Below are 18,611 nucleotides of genomic sequence, written 5' to 3' on the forward strand. Positions count from 1 at the left end.
TTGTAAATGTTCAATATTGCTTTCATTATCATATCGGAGTCTAGCTGCTCTCTGTGTACCATCATCATCATTATCATTTAAATCAGTTTGACATCTTTAAGTACCCATTTTGAAATTTATTTGAAAAAAAGATTCCAAGGTTTAAGTAACAAACAAAACAAAAGTGTTTTCACCCAGAAATATACAACAGATGAATACAATCAATAAACGTAATAATACGATAATAAAAATAGACTAATTGGGAATAAGTTCAAAAGAAAAACTATAACATCAAATAATCACACAATAATCAAACAATAAAAAAAAAATCGAATAACAGAAAATAGAAAAAAGCATACATGCATACAAATGGTATAATTATTGTTATTTTGTAAGTGTCACTTATCATACGTTGGATAACATTTAATCTCTCACCTACAAGGGTGACCGCGTTAACAAGTAGCCGTAATTCGTTTCTGTGTTCCTCTACCTTTTCTGGTACACCGAAAATGTACTGAAACAAATCTTGAAACCGTTGCTGGTTTTCCTCGTGACAGCTCCTCCAAAATAAGGCGCTCTGTGCTAGAACTTCTGCATTCTGATGTTGGGAGTTGACAACACTCTGTAAAATGTTTATAACCAGATCCTGACCAGTTCACACAGCATCAGTGGTTTCTTCGAAGGTCAGCGCCGCTGAATTCAATCGTAAAACCCGTTCGAAGTTACGGTTTGCCCGGCACATAATTTCATAGTTCAAATGTGCTAGATCTCTCGGTCTAAATAAATCTAAAATTTCTGATGGTACGTGTTTTTCAATATCACAAGACTCTTCATCATATGCTCCTTTTATCACATTCTCTTCATTCTCATGCCAGAGATCCGCTCCTTTGGATTCGTAATTTTGTTCTAAAAGAAAAAAATATATAAATTACCTATCGTATAATACAATCATAAAATGATAAATCATAATGAATGTTTAATACATACCTTTCTCTTCGTCAGAATCGTTGTCAGGTTTTGAAATATTTTCTTATTCTGGCCAAGACCATATCCAGTGGTTGACCCGTCAGCGTGTCCAGACCTCGGAGATGTTGTCTCGCCCGTGTTCAATTCAAAAGACGCGTCCTCTGTCTGTGTGGCAACAGATCGCGACGAAGTCTCAGCGGCTGATTCGCTGACCACCACAACCTCTACCAAATCTGTATCTATTACAGCCTGTGACGTAGTTGCTGGCTCATCACAACTAAAAAGTTGGCCTTCATCAACTAGTAATACCATAAGATAAAATGGAAAAACAAAATATATTTAACATTCATGTAATAAAAATTTATACATAAAAAAACTAAAAAACAGACAAAAAAAATAATAAAATAAAGAATCCACTTACAAATTGTTTCCAGGATCATATCCAATTCGATACCAAAATCGAGATTGGAATCAAATTCAATTGGAGCTAGAAAGAAAAAAAAAAATGAATTAAAAGAATAATCATAATTTAGTGAAATTAAAAAGCTAAATGTAATTAACATAAAATAGAAATAGAAAAGTGGACCTACTTTCAAAGTTGGCAGCCATCGTTGAGTAAATTCAACAGAGTTGAAAAAAAGGATTCAATGCGTTTTAAAGTCGAAGACAAAAGCAGTATGAAAAACTAAAACATTTTCTGCTCAATTTAAGGATGATGATTTGGAGGTTGTCTTCCCCCGTTGTAAAAACGGCATGGGGTTGATGTTTATGCAAATTCAGTTAATAAAGTGCAGTACATGATGTAAAACTTACATATACATTATTTATATATATATATATATATATATATATATATATATATATATATATATATATATATATATATATATATATATTACATTTATGAATGTAGTTTAGATTTAATTTTACACGGTCATTTAAAACATTCAAAACGTAATAGAATTTGTTTAATTATTATAGATTATTTATTTTTTATTATTTTAAAATGTGTGTGTGTGTGTGTGTGTTGTGTTTACACATACGTGAACATGTGTTTTTAAAACAGTTTATTAATTCTTTTTGTTTTATATTCTAACAATATCATCAATTTTATTTAATACAAAGTTTAAATAAAGTCAAAAAGTTGTCGATGTGTGGAAAAAAAAAGAGTTCTCTGGGGATGGGGGTGTAATTTGCCAGACTCCTATTGTAAATACCTCAGCTTGTATCTGGAGTAAAATGTGTGTGTGTGTGTGTGTGTGTGTGTGTGTGTGTGTGTGTGTGTGTGTGTGTGTGTGTGTGTGTGTGTGTGTGTGTGCATTTGGTGTGGGCTGTGAGGGGGGTGTGAATGTTGGGGAATGTGGGGTTTTTCAAATTTTAAAAAGTTGAGAGTTTTTTAAATAATACTAACTAAAAAATGAAATAAGGATATGACTACTTTGCCAAAGTTAATGAATACATTTATGAACATAGTCTTCATGTTTTAGACTTATATGAGATTGAATAGTTTAATTATTGATGTAATTATATCTGTGTTTAACTGTTTACTAACTTAGATTTATGCATTTGCTTTTACAATACACATTAGTAGTGAAGTGGTAACATAGTTTGTATTTACATTAGACAAAGTTAGCTTGTAACTTTGTTTGCACAGCTAGAAATTGATCAAAACTTAGATTTACTTAGTAACTTATTTAGCAAAAAACAAACACACAAACAAACAAATGATGTTTAAAACAATATAATTTATGTATTCCTAATAAGAAAATTATATTTAGAATTTGGTATAAGATCAGTAAATAAACATTTAAAAGGAAAAACACAGATAATTTACTATTACTGAGTTTTTTCTGTGTCAAACCTTTTTCTGACCCTGCCACATGGATCTTGTTAGATGTGGCAGACACCCTGTTGTAAAACACCCAATCTTCCTGTTTTTTTTAAATTAGGTTTGGAGAATCTGGTATTAGACTGATAACAGAGAGTGCTCATGCGCGGGGGGTGTGGGCGTGCGTGCGTGTGTGTGTGTGTGTGTGTGTGTGTGTGTGTGCGTGCATTTGGTGTGTGTGCTGTGAGGGGGGTGTGAATGTTGGGGAATGTGGGGATTTTCAAAGTTAAAAACAGTTGATAGTCTTATTAAATAATACTAACTAAAAAATGAAAAAAAAATATGACTACTTTGCCAAAGTTAATGAATACATTTATAAACATAGTCTTCATGTTTTAGACTTATATGAGATTGAATAGTTTAATTATTGATGTAATTATATCTGTGTTTAACTGTTTACTAACTTAGATTTATGCATTTGCTTTTATAATACACATTAGTAGTGAAGTGGTAACATAGTTTGTATTTACATTAGACAAAGTTAGCTTGTAACTTTGTTTGCACAGCTAGAAACTTGATCAAAACTTAGATTTACTTAGTAACTTATTTTGCAAAAAACAAACACACAAACAAATAAATGATGTTTAAAAAACAATATAATTTATGTATTCCTAATGAGAAAATGTTTTACTCATGGTGGAATTATATTTAGAATTTGGTATCAGATCAGAAAATAAACATTTAAAAGGAAAAAACACAGATAATTTACTATTACTGAGGTTTTTTTTTCTTTCTGTGTCAAACATTTTTTCTGACCCTATCACATGGATCTTTGTTAGACATGCAGGACACCCTGTTGTAAAACACCCAACATTCCTGTTTAAATTAGGTTTAGAGAATCTGGTATTAGATTGATAACAGAAAGTGCGTGCGTGTGTGCGTTTGCCTGTATGTCCGTCTAAGAGTAAATAGGGAGATTCACTTTTTAAAACTGTTACAAAATAAATAATAATTCATTCTATTAAAACAAATAACAATGTTAAATGAAAATAACACATTTATTTAAATAATAAATAAAAACATACAAAACAATCTAATCTCTTATAACAATATCATAGTATATTGTTTTTATCACATAAATTCAAATGATCATAGTTATCAAATCATTTTCAAACATAGGCCTATTATTTTCATAAAACTTAGTAAACAAGTATTTGTGAAAAACATTTATTTGTTTAAAATGTTTTATTAACTAGTTAAATTGTTTTAAAACATTTTGTATTTTTATTTTTCAGCATTGGTTTTAACCTAGAACCAACCCCCTTTCTGCCTTTTCGTGATTGGCTGGCTGAATCTGGGGGGTGTGGTTAAAGGCGGAGTTGGAGGCGGGGTTACGTGTGTCTCATTGTTTCTCACGTTTTAATCATCATGTGTTTGACATCAGGAGAGAGCGGTCGCACTTTTCACTGCTCTCGGATAAGATTTTGATTTTGAGGGTGGTACAGAGGCGGAGTTTGGGGGGCGGTGTCTTAGACTAGTTTTGTCATCATTTCTTCTCTAACAGGCAACAAGTGAGGATCTAAGTCCGGATATTCCGTAAGATCAACTTAATCTTTTTTTCCTAACTTACTTCGTTTTCTTGACATATACTTACTTTTTTAAAAAATATTTCACTTGCAGTACTTAGGCTACAAGCTGTCGTTTTGTTTAAAACTATTCTACTCATTTTTAAAACTTAAAATGTGTTTTCATTACGTTTAAGAATTTATTTATTTTCTTTATTTAATTCTTTTTCTTAACTTTTAAAAAAAATTAACTTTTTTACTTGTTTCAAACTGTTTAAAGTCTATCTAAAATCTGGCTGTGTAAGTTAAGGGTCTATGTATGCGCGCGCGCGCACGGAGTTTTCACACCCGCTTTTTGACAGCTTCCCTCTCCGGAGGGAGAGAGAGACACGGAATAAACACGGATTTCGCTCCCCGAGTCTCCGTAAGATACATCTCCGTTTCTTTAACAAATACTCTTACTAACATTATTTACTCTACTAACAGTTTAATTCTAACATCGTTTTGTTTTTCTGTTTTTAAATAATACGTTTTAACACTTTTTAACTGAACTAAACAAGAAAGAAAGAAAAACGAAACAAACTGTCGGATTTTAACATGTCAAAAAACTTTCATGTGAAAATGTACACCTTTTCTTGAAATAAAAGCAACCTTTTTCCCCTCTTTCTAAACATATACACATTTAAATGTTTAAAGCACATAACTGCCCAATACACACACGCAAAAACCGTCACAATGTCACTAATAACAACGCCTTTTCCCCCGCTACGATATCAATTTGTATTTTGATATCAAAAACATCCCTAGTTCAGAGCGGGGTGAATTAGGGGTCAGATGGCCAGGTGTCCAAGTGTCCAGATTTGGGACACGCGAGGGTGGGAGGGAGGGGGGAATATTTTTATGAGGGTAATAACAATCAATCATCTTGACACAAAGTGCCCGGAAACCTCTCTGACTTCTAAATGAACGAATGTGTGAATTAAAAACCAACTTTACCTCTATAACGTGTAGCACTTTTTTTGCAAGACAAATTTCCTCTCAGGGACAAAAAGTTTATCCTATCTTGATTCAAACAATAGATCTCATTATTGTGAGTGAAATAGTACTTAGTTGTATAAAATGTTAAAATAATATTGTCAACAAGGTACATAATTTAGCACTGAATGAAAAAAAAAAACTTTATCAATCGCTTTATATAAGGGTAAAAGCTTTAAAACAAACCTTTCTCCAGTTAAATCACGGCGCGGGAGCGGCGCATGCTTATGACGTCACACACCACGCCAAAATAAAAGTCTTTTTTTGCCACTTACTGTTGCAGTCATGACTTATTGGCATTTCTCCCTCCACTTTCTGACATACACAGACACACTTATTTGGAGTTAATCAAATCCTCTACTCTATACATTTTAAGACAATTTTAAAAAACGTGTTTAATCACTAAGTTGAAGTGTTTAAAGCAAAAAATCTCAACGTTCTAAAATGTATAACAAATAATCTGATGGGTGTTTTAAGCTGAAACTTTACAGACGTAAAAGACTTATCTTAAATTATGAAAGGGAGGTAAAATAGGTGCCCTTCAAATAAAAACTATTCATTACTACTACATGTTTTAACTAGTCATTCCTTATAATATATATTTTTTCTCTGCGTTTGGACACTTTATCCTGTAAAAATTAACAAAGCAAGAAAAATGTCCTGGTTAAAATAAATAAAACAATGAACAGACACAAAATAACTTCTTTTCAACACTTGCTTCAACAGTTTCTTTATATGAGAGTGATTAACAAAAATAAATCAGGTAAGTGCGAGCAAGAAACAATAGCCACAAATAAGCTGATTAAAACTAGTAACATTATTCTATTTCTTATATATAGTGATGTATATTTAGAATAGAATGACATTATGCAATTTTAAAAATTAAACCTTCATTAAAACACTTATTATACACTTTACTGTTGCTTTATTTAAACTTTAACAAATGTTGTTAATTATTTTGTTTTATTTATTTAATTGTCTGCTTACAGCAACGTTGTAGCACTCTTTTGCACAAGACAAGAATTTCTTCTCGGGGACAAATAAAGTTTATCCTATCTTATTCAAACAATAGACCTTATTGTGAGTAAAATACTACTTTATTTGTATAAAGGTTAAAATATTGTAAACAGCAGGTACATCTAGCATTAAATGAACAACCTGAAATTTTAATAAGTCGGTTTACATCGGTGTAAAAGCTTTAAAACAAACCTTTCTCCAGTTGAATCCCAGTGCGGGAGCGGCGCAGCTATATGACCACGCCAAAATAAAAGTCTTTTTTTTTTGTTTAGCTTATCCCCCTACTTACTCTTTGTCATGAATTATTGATACATTTTCCACTTTATACTTTATCTGCTTTCTGTTTTGTATTTGTAAGACCATCAATCTTTATGTTAATTGAAAAAAAAGCATTTACCCCCCAGATCTTCACCTTCAGGTAGGTTGATAGGAGGTTGCATTTTCTTTAAATGATTGCATTTCTTTATCCATAGCTTTAACTCATTCACTTGCATTCAACTGATGTTACCACCTCTTTCTATGTTTGAATGGGGAAACATCAAATTCTTCAAAACTGCCTGCCAGGTTCCAACCTATATATGTAATAGGTTGAAACTTAACTAGGTTAACTTGGGTTGAAACTGGGCTACAGTCCATTTGTCAGGATAAAAACAATATTCATAACCAAATAAACAAACAAACAAAAAACTAAATAAAAAGTTGTAAAGAACCTTTTAAAAATGACTGAAGAACTTTAATACAACGTTGAACAGTGCATCCACGCATGTTTAGATTTTACTTTTTATAATGTTAGCATTCAGATATTATTTGAGTGTAAATTCAGAATGTGCAACTCACCTTTTCAGTCTTCAATAAAGAAGTGGGATGAGAAATGGCCTCAGTGGGCTTTTCTTTGTAGGTTGTTGTTGGTAATAATCCCAATGTAGGAATCAACAATCATAGTTTGTCATACAAAGTTGTTCTCTTTACTTAGCAAAATAAGCCAATGACGTTTCTGTTAGGAACCCAGAATATATAGAAACAACCCTGCTGAGCTACTGGATCTGGAATGTGATTGGATAAGACTCAATTGACCCCCATTAATGCTGGTATAAAGATGCAAATGAGCAGTGGGGAGCAGTGAAGACTCAAGACACATACAGTGGGGGATGGAAAGTTCAGCAGCTTTACAAACCAGTCTTACAGAGAAATAATGATGTATTAGGAAAATAAGTTGACTTTAGCCATCTTCATTTGATTTGTTGCTGTTGTTTTATAGGACTATTGATGGAAGCTTATTTTTTAGTTTTGGCTGCTGCATTTTGTAGTTAATGCTGATACACTTATGTTGAGGTATTTTGATTTGAAACACATTTCAATTTATTTTTTCCCAAGCCTGGTTATAAAGTAATGTAAGAGTCGTGTGTTGTTTTTGTAGAAGCTTCCCAGGCCCCGTTTACACTAGTGCGTTTTAGTTTTAAAACGGCGTTTTAGAATGAAAACGATCCACGTCCACACTCGCGTTTTACCCAGCGTTTCTGAACAGCTCTCCGTCCACACCAAAACGCTGAAAACGCACATCACGTGACCACACACTCACTCTCTGGCAAGCGCTGCAGCCCATCTACCCAGATGAGAGCTGTGCTAGTCAGACTTCTCATCAAGCATCTCCCGCTGGATCTAATCTCACTACATTTATTAAACGGGATATTTCATTCGTCTTGTTGTCTTTATCTAACGACATATTCCCTGACTTTGGTCATTGGAATCTATTACTTGTTCTCAGGTAACGTGTTTTGGCTAAGCGCAAAGATAAGTTAATGATTAATGTAACCACGTAGCCTACATTCTGTATATTGACTGATCGCTTGCCTTTATTTCCGATAATGTATAAACTTATTGTATGTTATACTTTTATAATGATGTGAATGAAGTTATAAAGTACACTGTTCCCTTTGAAGATTTACCCGTGTCCTAGATATAGTCTGCTTTTCCATATCAAACTGAGAAGAAGAGACTGCAGCCTTGATCAAACTTGCGAAGTCTGAACTTACACGGAGAGAATGCAGGACTGAACTGTGCGTGTTAGGCTACATAATATTCAGGAAAAGCCCCAATCAGAGAGGCGAACGTCTGCAGCCCCGCCTACGTTTTCAGATGTCTCCGTTTTCCATCATCCACAATGAGACGGAGCAGCAGCGTTTCAGAATGAAAACGGCCTCTCCAGCGTTTTCGAAACGCTCCGTTTTCGGCGTTAGAGAACTCCGGCGTAGTGTGGACGGTTGGCGTAACCATAGCAAAACTTGTGCGTTTTCAAACTAAAACGCATTAGTGTAAACGGGGCCTAAGTCAGAAACCATAATGCTTGACTGAAAAACAGTGGCCACCTCCAGTTTGGCGGAGAGTCCTTACCCCAAATGGAGTTTAAGTATCTGTCATGAGCCATGAGGAATGGAATATGAGATTAAAAGACGGATCTGTGCAGCGGCAGCAGTAATGCAGTTGATGTAATTGTCTGTTGTGGTGAAGGAGCTGAGACGAAAGGTAATCTAAGTACTTACTCACACCTATGGTCATAACTGAAAGGACAAGATCTCGGATACAACCGGACACATTTTACAAAGTGTTATGACCTGCTTGTTTGAGTCGCAGCATAAAAGAGAGATGAGCCAACAAAATAACCTGAATGCAAATGATTTATTATAAAATGTAACTCATAGAACAATCAATCAAAGCAACCAAAACATGTCTAGGGATACTAATGAAAATAAAGAACTTAGGATATAATCACAACAACATTTTAACTACATGATATAAGTAATGCAAAACAAAACCATAATGTGAAAGAGTCAATGAGATGGCAGGTCTTGACATGAGGACTCCTGAGTAGCCACAGGTCCTGAGGTAGCTAGCACAACAACTTTTATATAGCCATTGATGAGCAATGCAGGCATCCAATCACGATTTACCACATACTCCAATCTGGATTTCTCATTCAGGGAGTCAAACAGAGAACATCATCCAAAACAACACTAGCTACATGAATACACTGGAGAGTGGAGTAGACGAGATTTCAAGCTACAGAGGTGCTGTTTGCCAAATGTTTATGAAACTGTTCTTCTCTCAGCCGCCATCAATGTGTTTACATAAATGCAAGGAGCGCGACACATTTACAATTACAATCCCCATCTACTGCAGTGTAGGAGTGTTGGAAAACAGTATACCTATTATACTGTATTATACTGTTATTTATAGCTTATTCAAACATTATTCAGACATGAAACATCCTGTGCACATGAGAAAAATGTTTTGCTGCATTCATGTCATGTGTGCAACTTTTTGTCCATGTGTTTCTTAAGCTGGGCCAAATGAGCAAAACTCTGTAGACACTGATCAGATCTGTACGGTTTCTCTCCAGTGTGAATCCTCTTTTGTGTTTTGAGATGCATTAACTGATTGAACCTCTTGTCACAGTTTGAACACTTGTACGATCTCTCCAGTGTGAATCGTCTGGTGCAGTTTTTGGAGCTGTAATAAAAGTCTTCTCACACTCAAAGCACATATACTCTTTCACACCAGTGTGGATCTTCATGTGTTCATTAAGGTTTGGTGATTGGTTAAAACTCTTCCCACACTGAGTAGATGTGAATGGTTTCCCTCCAGTGTGGGTCTTCATGTGTTTAATAAAGGTCTGAGGAGCTGCCGAAACTCATCCCACATCGAAGCTGCGGTCACACTAGAATTTGAGCATGCAAAATTCTGTTGTACAGCGCTGTGAAAAGGAGCCGGATTAAACAAGATGATCAGACATTTAAAAAGCGAGCGATTGGTCTATATTTTACTAACTGTCCAGAGTAGGGCTGTAACGATACACGATATAAAATCGAAATCGTGACACTCAGATCTACGATCCTGTGTCGCGGTGTGATAAGGGAGAATCGCGACACACCCCGTGATACCTTGCCAATAACGTCACGCGTGCCAGCAAAAGTTGAGCTAATTAACACTTTTTTTCGTTCGACATTACAAGCACTGCTCCGTTTAAGCCCTCGCAATATTTAGCCGGAAGAGCTCGCACGGAGCTCTTAGTAAGGGACTGTCTGAATGTGTCAGGAATATCAAAAACAAAACCAACTTAACCCCGCTTGACAACCGACAACGCCAGAAACATTGCCAATGCTGTCAAAGCGGCTGGATTTTCAGCGCATATACGATGATTTGCTCACACTGTTAATGTGGCTGCGCAGAGAGGGATGGGCGTTCACCAGATGTCAGGTAACTGCGCAAACTTTTCTGTATCCGTGCTGTGCGATTTCTGTTTGAACCTTTGAGAGTGCTGACTGACAGGTGCGCGATGTGTGAGGTCAGAAAACACGACGAAGCTTTCAGTTAAGATGAACACAGTTTCTATAGTTATACTTTATTTAGAGATAAAGGTATATGGCTCTGCATACAATCACTCTATCTTGCTGGAGTTTTAAGCAGTTTCGCTTTACTTCAGGACGCATTAACGCCGCTCTGAAGGTCTAATCGCTGTTTTAAGTTATCCAGAGCTGTATGAATGTACAAATCTTGAATATCACAATAGTATTAAATATTACTATTGTAACAACACAGACAGCAACACCTTTGCACAATCGATACCCAGCTGATTCAGTCGTTTCATAAGAGGACCGCGCCTCTTCTTTTTTCCTTGTCAACAAAGGCAGTGAGGTGCGCCTCGTTTTCGCCCCTTGTTTAACTGCAAGGCATACTTAATTTGCGGGACCATAACGTGTATCCCGTGCCTACAGACGCATTTGCCAAAGAAGCAAAATGGAAGAAGAATATTGCTGTTTGATACAGACCTGTTGATGCTTAACCAGCACTGATGTTGACCTGGATCTGCATAATAAACGCAACAAATAGGCTTTACTTTTTATTTTCAGCTTTTAAAGCATGTACGCAGATTAATGCAATATCATATTTAAACAACAAAACTGTTTACAAAAAGTCAACATATGAGCGCATTGTTGCTGTCTTTTCATCATGCAGCGCGCGCACTTGAACCGCGAGGGAGAGAGAGGAAAGCATAGGCTATATCAGGACATAATCTTTAAAATAATGATTTCTATTAAAATGTAAAAGGTTTTGTGATTATAATAATAACAGCGGAGCTTTAAATAAATGCATATTTTCCGTAAAGCGGGCAATTTGAGGAAGTCTGCGATTTTTATTTGACGGAAGAAAAAAACATATGATTGGAAAAAAAAGCCTATGCCGGTTATTAAAAAGAATCAGTCAGTATTGTCGTTTTGTAATATAAATTAATTATTTAAGTGAAAATAATTTAGGGCAGTCCTATTTATTTTATTTAGATTATTCTGCTCTTCTGTGCTAAACACTGCAGGTGCGTGGAAATGCTCTGTTGTTCTGTTCCGCTATTAATATTCTAACATATAAAAATAAATCAGTATTTTAAAATGCAATATTTAATGTGTCAGACAAAAAATAGACACGTCAATTTGTTTAATATAAAATTAACAGTAATCTGACCAGTTAACCGGTAATAACCAATTAATGTTGTCGGTTAGCAAAATTAACAAAATGAGCATCCCTAGTAGCTATTTAATTTACTTTTTCTATGTAAGAGAACTTGATTGAAAAAGAATTTTCAACATGCTTGAACCATCTACACAATGGAGTTTAGTTCTGTTTGGTTTTTCAACAGTATTTTGTTACAAAGAAAACAGAAGTGATATAGCTTTGGCTATTTATTTATTTTATATATGGCTATTTATATTGATAATAATTTGCATAGTTAATATTGTTCTTTGATGTTTAGTTTATAAAGATTTTTCAAATGTTATTTAATAAAAAATAGTTTTAAAAATCTTTTTTTGCCCACCCCACACGAAAAAAAAAAAAAAAAAATCGTGATACGAACCGAATCGTGGGTCAAAAATCGTGATACGAACCGAATCGTGGGTTTGGTGTATCGTTACAGCCCTAGTCCAGAGAGGTCATGTTTTGATCTTCGATAGGTCTCACACAGTCAAGTTATGCAATTTTGCAGGTCAGAATTCACCAAGCTTGAACTCTGCAAGGCAATGAACTGCGAAACTTGAGGCACGAACTTGCATTTCCGGTCTGATGCATTCACGTGCGTCTGAATGGAAGTCTATGGCGAGAAAAGTCCAGTGTGACCACAGGATCCTCATGTGTCTACTAAGGGAGAATGAGCAGTAAAAACGCTTCCTACACTGAGTGCATTTGAATGGTTTTTCTTCATGTGTTGATTAAGGTGTGATGAGCGGGTAAAACTCTTCCCACACCGAGTGCATGTGAATGGTCTATCATCAGTGTGGATCCTCATGTGGTAATTAAGGGATGATGATAGGCTGAAACTCTTCCCACACTGAGTGCATGCGAATGGTTTCTCTCCAGTGTGGATCCTCATGTGTTGATTAAGGTGTGATGATTGGATGAAACTTCTGCCACACTGACTGCATGTGAATGGTTTCTCTCCAGTGTGGATCCTCATGTGTAGATTAAGGTATGATGACCGGATAAAACTCTTCCCACACTGAGTGCATGTGAATGGTCTCTCTTCAGTGTGGATCCTCATGTGGTAATTAAGGGATGTTGATAGGCTGAAACTCTTCCCACACTGAGTGCATGCGAATGGTTTCTCTCCAGTGTGGATCCTCATGTGTTGATTAAGGAAGAATGAGCGGTAAAAACTCTTCCCACACTGAGTGCATGTGAATGGTTTTTCTCCAGTGTGGATCCTCACGTGTTGATTAAGAGATGATGATTGGCTGAAACTCTTCCCACACTGAGTGCAAGTAAATGGTTTCTCTCCAGTGTGGATCATCATGTGTTGATTAAGGTGTGATGAGCAGTTAAAACTCTTCCCACACTGAGTGCATGCAAATGGTTTCTCTCCAGTGTGGATCCTCATGTGTCGATTAAGGGAGAATGAGCAGTAAAAACTCTTCCTACACTGAGTGCATGTGAATGGTTTCTCTCCAGTGTGGATCATCATGTGTTGATTAAGGTGTGATGAGCAGTTAAAACTCTTCCCACACTGAGTGCATGCAAATGGTTTCTCTCCAGTGTGGATCCTCATGTGTCGATTAAGGTGTGATGAGCAGTCAAAACTCTTCCCACACTGAGTGCATGTGAATGGTTTCTCTCCAGTGTGGATCATCATGTGTTGATTAAGGTGTGATGAGCGGTTAAAACTCTTCCCACACTGAGTGCATGTGAATGGTTTCTCTCCAGTGTGGATCATCATGTGAATCTTAAGTTTGCTTTTGTTTGCCAAACTCTTTCCACACTGAGTACAGGTGAAACGATTCTTGTTTCTCCTTTTCAAAAAAATATTTTTTTCCTCAGTTTTGACATGATGTTTCTCCTCTTTACTCCCCTCATTCTCTTTAATGCGGTCTGAAAGAAAGAAATAAAACATTAGTTTTTTATTAAGTCTTAGAAACTCTCATCAAAAGCTGAAAAGTGAAAAGACATCACACACCTTTTCACGTACGTTTTTACAGATGTCCACATTGCAGGGCAGAAAGCAATGAGATGTATTCTTTGGCAAGTTTAGTAAATACCCAAGTGTCCACTTAATGGATGTGTGTGGTAGTGTTGGAGGAGATTTGGGATAAGGGTGGCATGTATATATATATATATATATATATATATATATATATATATATATATATATATATATATATATATATATATATATATTCTGTAGTGTTTGAATTTATCTTTCAACAGGAAACAATAATATAACTTGTCATAAAATAACCCAAACTGCTCATGCATAGTAGAATCTTTATCTACTAGGTTCTGCAATATCTTGATTATATCTGGTTCTTTGTGTTGCTCTTCCCAGATTTCTGCAATGGTGATGGGAAATACTAGTTCTTTTATAGCTGAATACACGACAACCAGGTAAGGGATGAATGCAAGATAAAAGCACCTGGTGCTTCATTCAGTGTTCCCTTTCTGTACTCAACCACAAAGTCAAATTTTTGAAGACGAAGGGGCCAGCGGATTAAACGTGAGGTGGTCTTCGTGGAGTTCATGACCCACTGAAGAGTGGAATGATCAGTGACAATAATGAAGAGTTTTGGCTCCAGGAAATGTCTACACTTTTCGATAGCCTCTAGCAGGGGTTTTCAAACTTTTAGGACACACGCCCCCCCAAGTTTGGCCAATTTCACTCGCGCCCCCTCCCTTTTTGTCCAGCGAGCCAAAATTATAAAGCATGTGCAAACATCACTCCCATATTATTTGCTGCGTTTAAAGTGCATGTACATTACCTGATTCAGTGTGATACATGAGTCTGTTTTTGATGTACGTACACACAGAAAATGCTGCTTCACAGAGCCAAGTTGAAGCAAAAGGCAAGAGTACATCAATTTCAAGTTCCGAAAGTTCAGCATATTCTGTATCCACTGCCAGCCAGAATTCTGAGTGTGGTTAAGTCGAACAGTGTCTTCAAAGTACGGTCACTTGAAAGGTGCAGAAGGGCATCCAGCGCTTTGTAAACTTGGTTCCAATTATGCTGCTCAGAAAAATACCTATTGAAATGTGCAGACAGAGATGGCAGATGGAGAGTGATTTCCGTTTTAGTAGTATCCCGGTTAAACACATTTTCTTTGTTAAATTCATCCAAGGTCAGGAACATTTCTAGATTTTCTTGCATCCACCTGCCCTCTCCATCGCTCCAGTTTCTTCACAAAGCCCACAATTTCATCAGACATTGTTAGTAGGTTTGAACACAGGCCTTGAAGGGACAAATTAAGCGAATTAAGCCAATCAAATATGTCAGACAGGTATGTACAATCTGTGAGCCACTTAGTGTCAGTAAAACGACTCCTAAAGGAAGATCCACAATCAATTAGAAAAATCCTCAGTTCGTCATGCAATGAAAAAATACGCTGCAGGATTTTGCCTGTGGAGAGCCATCTAACCTCCTTGTGTTGACTGGTCATCGTTTGTTTTTGTCCTCTTAATGCTAATTCTTTACATCGAAAAAAGTTGACTGGCTTATCTTTTGACATTGGATGTTTCATCTGAAAGTGACGCACCAGTCTCACAGGTTTTAAACAGTCATTTGCAAGGACCTCTGAACACACAACACATTGTAGACATGGTTCGTTATTAATCGTATTGTATGTACTGTTTATCATACTTCCATTGCTTTGATGCACACAGGCCTTTGGTTTTTGCAGTGAACGTTAATCCTCTCTGTGTGGAGATCCCCGTTGATGCGGAGGGTTGGTCATCTGTTTGCTTTAATGCTTCAGAAGGGCACTCGTCATTTTTTTTGTCAGTTGATTTACCGGTGTTATCTTCACCGTCATTCATTTTGAAAAGCCACAGGTACATTTTTTGTACATGTTTTACGCGATCGCATTAACTACAAAAGGTGCTTCGTGCTTGTTAGTTAGCTGCGGGACTAATCAGATTGACTCTTGTGAACATAAAAAAACATCATATTTACTCGAGTGCACACCTCAGTTTCTCGCTCCCCCCTTAACAGGCGCTGGCACCCCACAGTTTGAAAACCCCTGGCCTATAGTATGGCTAAACATTCCTTCCCTGTAGCTGAGTAATTAACCTTCAGTTTGGTCAGTGTTCGACTTCCATAGACAATAAATTCCTCCTGTCCTTGCGCCTTGTGTTGTGTCAACACTGCACCTACTCCTGAATCACTGGCATCGGTGGAAACCACAAAAGGGAGTCGGAGATCAGGATGTCAAAGCATGGGAGGCGAGGTGAGACAAGTCTTTAATTTCTTCAATGCTTTTGACATTGAGGTGTCCATTGAAAAATTTGCCCTTTTTTCTTCAATAAGTTCATAGGCTCTGCAATTTGAGGAAAGTTTGGCACAAACATATGGTACCACCCTGCTAATCCAAGGAATCTTTTAACGTCTTTGATGTTTTTGGAACCGGGTAGGATTTTATCGCTTCTACTTTTATGGAATCAGCAGGAATGGCCTGGGTGTTCACCACATGTCCCAGAAATGATAATTTATGTTGGCAGAATTTACTTTTCTTCAGGTTAATGATCAGACCAGCTTTGTGTAACCAGGTGATGACACTTTGAAGATCTTTAAAGTGTTGGGTGACTGAAGGCGAGTATATGATGATGTCATCAATATACATAAAACACATTTTTCCCCGCAACTCTCCTAGGACAGACTCCATTAATTGCTGGAATGTTGCTGGGTCATTTTAAAGTCCAAAGAGCATAACTTTAAAGTGGTATAGGCCCAAGAGCAATGAACGCAGTCTTGGATTCACTTCCAGGCTTCATAGTTACCTGCCAGTACCCACTGTTGAGATCAATCGTGGAGAAGATGACAGCACCAGAGAGGGATTCCATCTCTTTCTGTGATAGAGTTCACTTTACGATAGTCCACACAGAACCTCATACTGCTATCTTTTTTGGGGACAAGGACATTAGCCGCATTTCCACTATCGGCCAGTGCGAGCCAGGGCTTTAATCGGGCCGGGCCAATAGCCCGGGAAGTTTAGAAATGAGGCCGAAATCATGTCGCGTTTCCACTGTCGGGCTAGTAGCTCACAGCGCGTCACGCAAACACCGCCCACAGAACGTCCGCGAATCAAACGTCACACAACCCGCCCACTTTAGCGGGAATCAGGACAGGCAGATAAAGCACACCATAGAATCATCACAAAACGAAACCATTAAAATGAAGACAACCGAAACAAACAAATGACACGTTACTGTACAGCAGTACATGAAATGTCTATACGCACAGACCTGTGTATTTCCATTAATTACATTTGTTTACTCGCCGACCGACTGTTGGCATTGTGCATCGAGTGCTCTCGCCACTAACAGAGGGAACCAACACAGAGAGCGCACACATCCATAATATAAAGCCACAGAAATTCTCCTTTATAACTTGATATGGCATGTATTTTATAACATCCTCGTTTTGATAGACATCGTGTTAAGTGTTTTACAGCACAAGAGCGAGTAGCCTAATAAAATATAGCCATATTTGTTGCGTTCAGCAGCTATTCACTAAAGCTTCATTTAAAGTTTCATTTATAAATTTAACCACGTCATATAAAAACATTAACAGTTGTTTGAGGATATAGAACACATTTTGTGTTTGGACTTTCCCCCGATGCGCTTAAAGCAGCGAGTGCTGCGCAGGACTGAGTGACAGAAAAAAAGGTGTAGGCTAGATTCTGCTTTCACTCACCGAAATAATGCTCTGTTTGCGTTATTTGATTAATATCATCGCATCCAAATACTTTACATAATTTGTTAAGTTTTATGTCTTTCTGTTGTATTTATATTGTGTATTATCTCCAAAATAAATAAAGAAAAAAGCCACTCGCGGCATAACAGAGCTGTGAAGGAGCACTCTTGCCCGGTCTCACACACACATACAGGCATCTAAACGCGCACAAACAAACATTTTAAACTTGACAAAAACTCTGGAAAACCTTTACTGTTTGCTGTGTCATTAATATGGTGTAAAGATTATTATGCTTTATTGAAACAAAGGAGGACGCAGCAAAAAGCCTCACTATAAAATAAAATGCTAATATACTTTATTATTTTATGCAGCAGCCTTACATTTAAAAGGGAAACATAAGGGTGATCATACGCAAAAAGACCCCAGACTATAAGTCCAGATGTTTTCTTTCCCTTATTTCTTTATTTGTTTGGCGCATGTACTCATGTGCGATCAGAAAACTGCCCGCCTCTCCTTTCACTCCGCCCCGAAGCCCCAGCTGGCTCTCCTTGGCCCAAGGTATTTGACGGACCGAAAAAGGCTGGCCGCTGGCCCCAAGACAGCCCCGCTTTGGCCCGATTAAGCCCCGGAATAGACAGTGGAAACGTCACTGGCCTTGGCTCGCTCTCTTTAGGCGCGATAGTGGAAATGCAGCTAATGCGTGAGGCCCACGCTAAGTGTGTAGGTTCTGTGAGGCCATTCATTTGCATTTCTTTGACTTGCTCTTTAACAATCTCTTGCTTCTCTGGTGTTAAACGGTATGGACGTTGTCTGATCAGCACAGGGAAGTCAGTATACAAGCAGTGCTGTAGAACAGTTGTTCTTCCAAGCTGGGAGGTACATACTTGTGGATTCTGCAGAAGTAGTTGATGTAACTGGCACTTTACTTCCAGATGCAGGTGAGATTGATCAACTAATGCTTTTTATTAGTGTCTTGTCATCCCTATTATCTGGTAACTAG

At 37.0% G+C, this 18,611-nt stretch overlaps 2 protein-coding genes across 2 annotated transcripts in view; one reads left to right on the forward strand and one right to left on the reverse strand.

Annotated features, from left to right (window-relative positions):
* The window catches only part of LOC137489786 (uncharacterized), a 284,916-nt gene that overhangs the window by 135,856 nt on the left and 130,449 nt on the right, over window positions 1-18,611 (forward strand). The gene's annotated exons all lie outside the window — the stretch shown is intronic.
* LOC137489914 (uncharacterized) overlaps window positions 9,048-18,611 on the reverse strand; it is a 171,963-nt gene continuing 162,399 nt past the window's right edge. Inside the window, exon 3 of the mRNA XM_073948534.1 lies at window positions 9,048-13,800. Within this exon, the coding sequence (XP_073804635.1) occupies window positions 12,566-13,800 (1,235 nt within the window). The 3' untranslated portion in view covers window positions 9,048-12,565. The remainder of the gene's footprint in view (window positions 13,801-18,611) is intronic.

This window comes from Danio rerio, chromosome 4 (genome assembly GCF_049306965.1).
Source record: "Danio rerio strain Tuebingen ecotype United States chromosome 4, GRCz12tu, whole genome shotgun sequence".
In the NCBI taxonomy this organism is placed as follows: domain Eukaryota; kingdom Metazoa; phylum Chordata; class Actinopteri; order Cypriniformes; family Danionidae; genus Danio; species Danio rerio.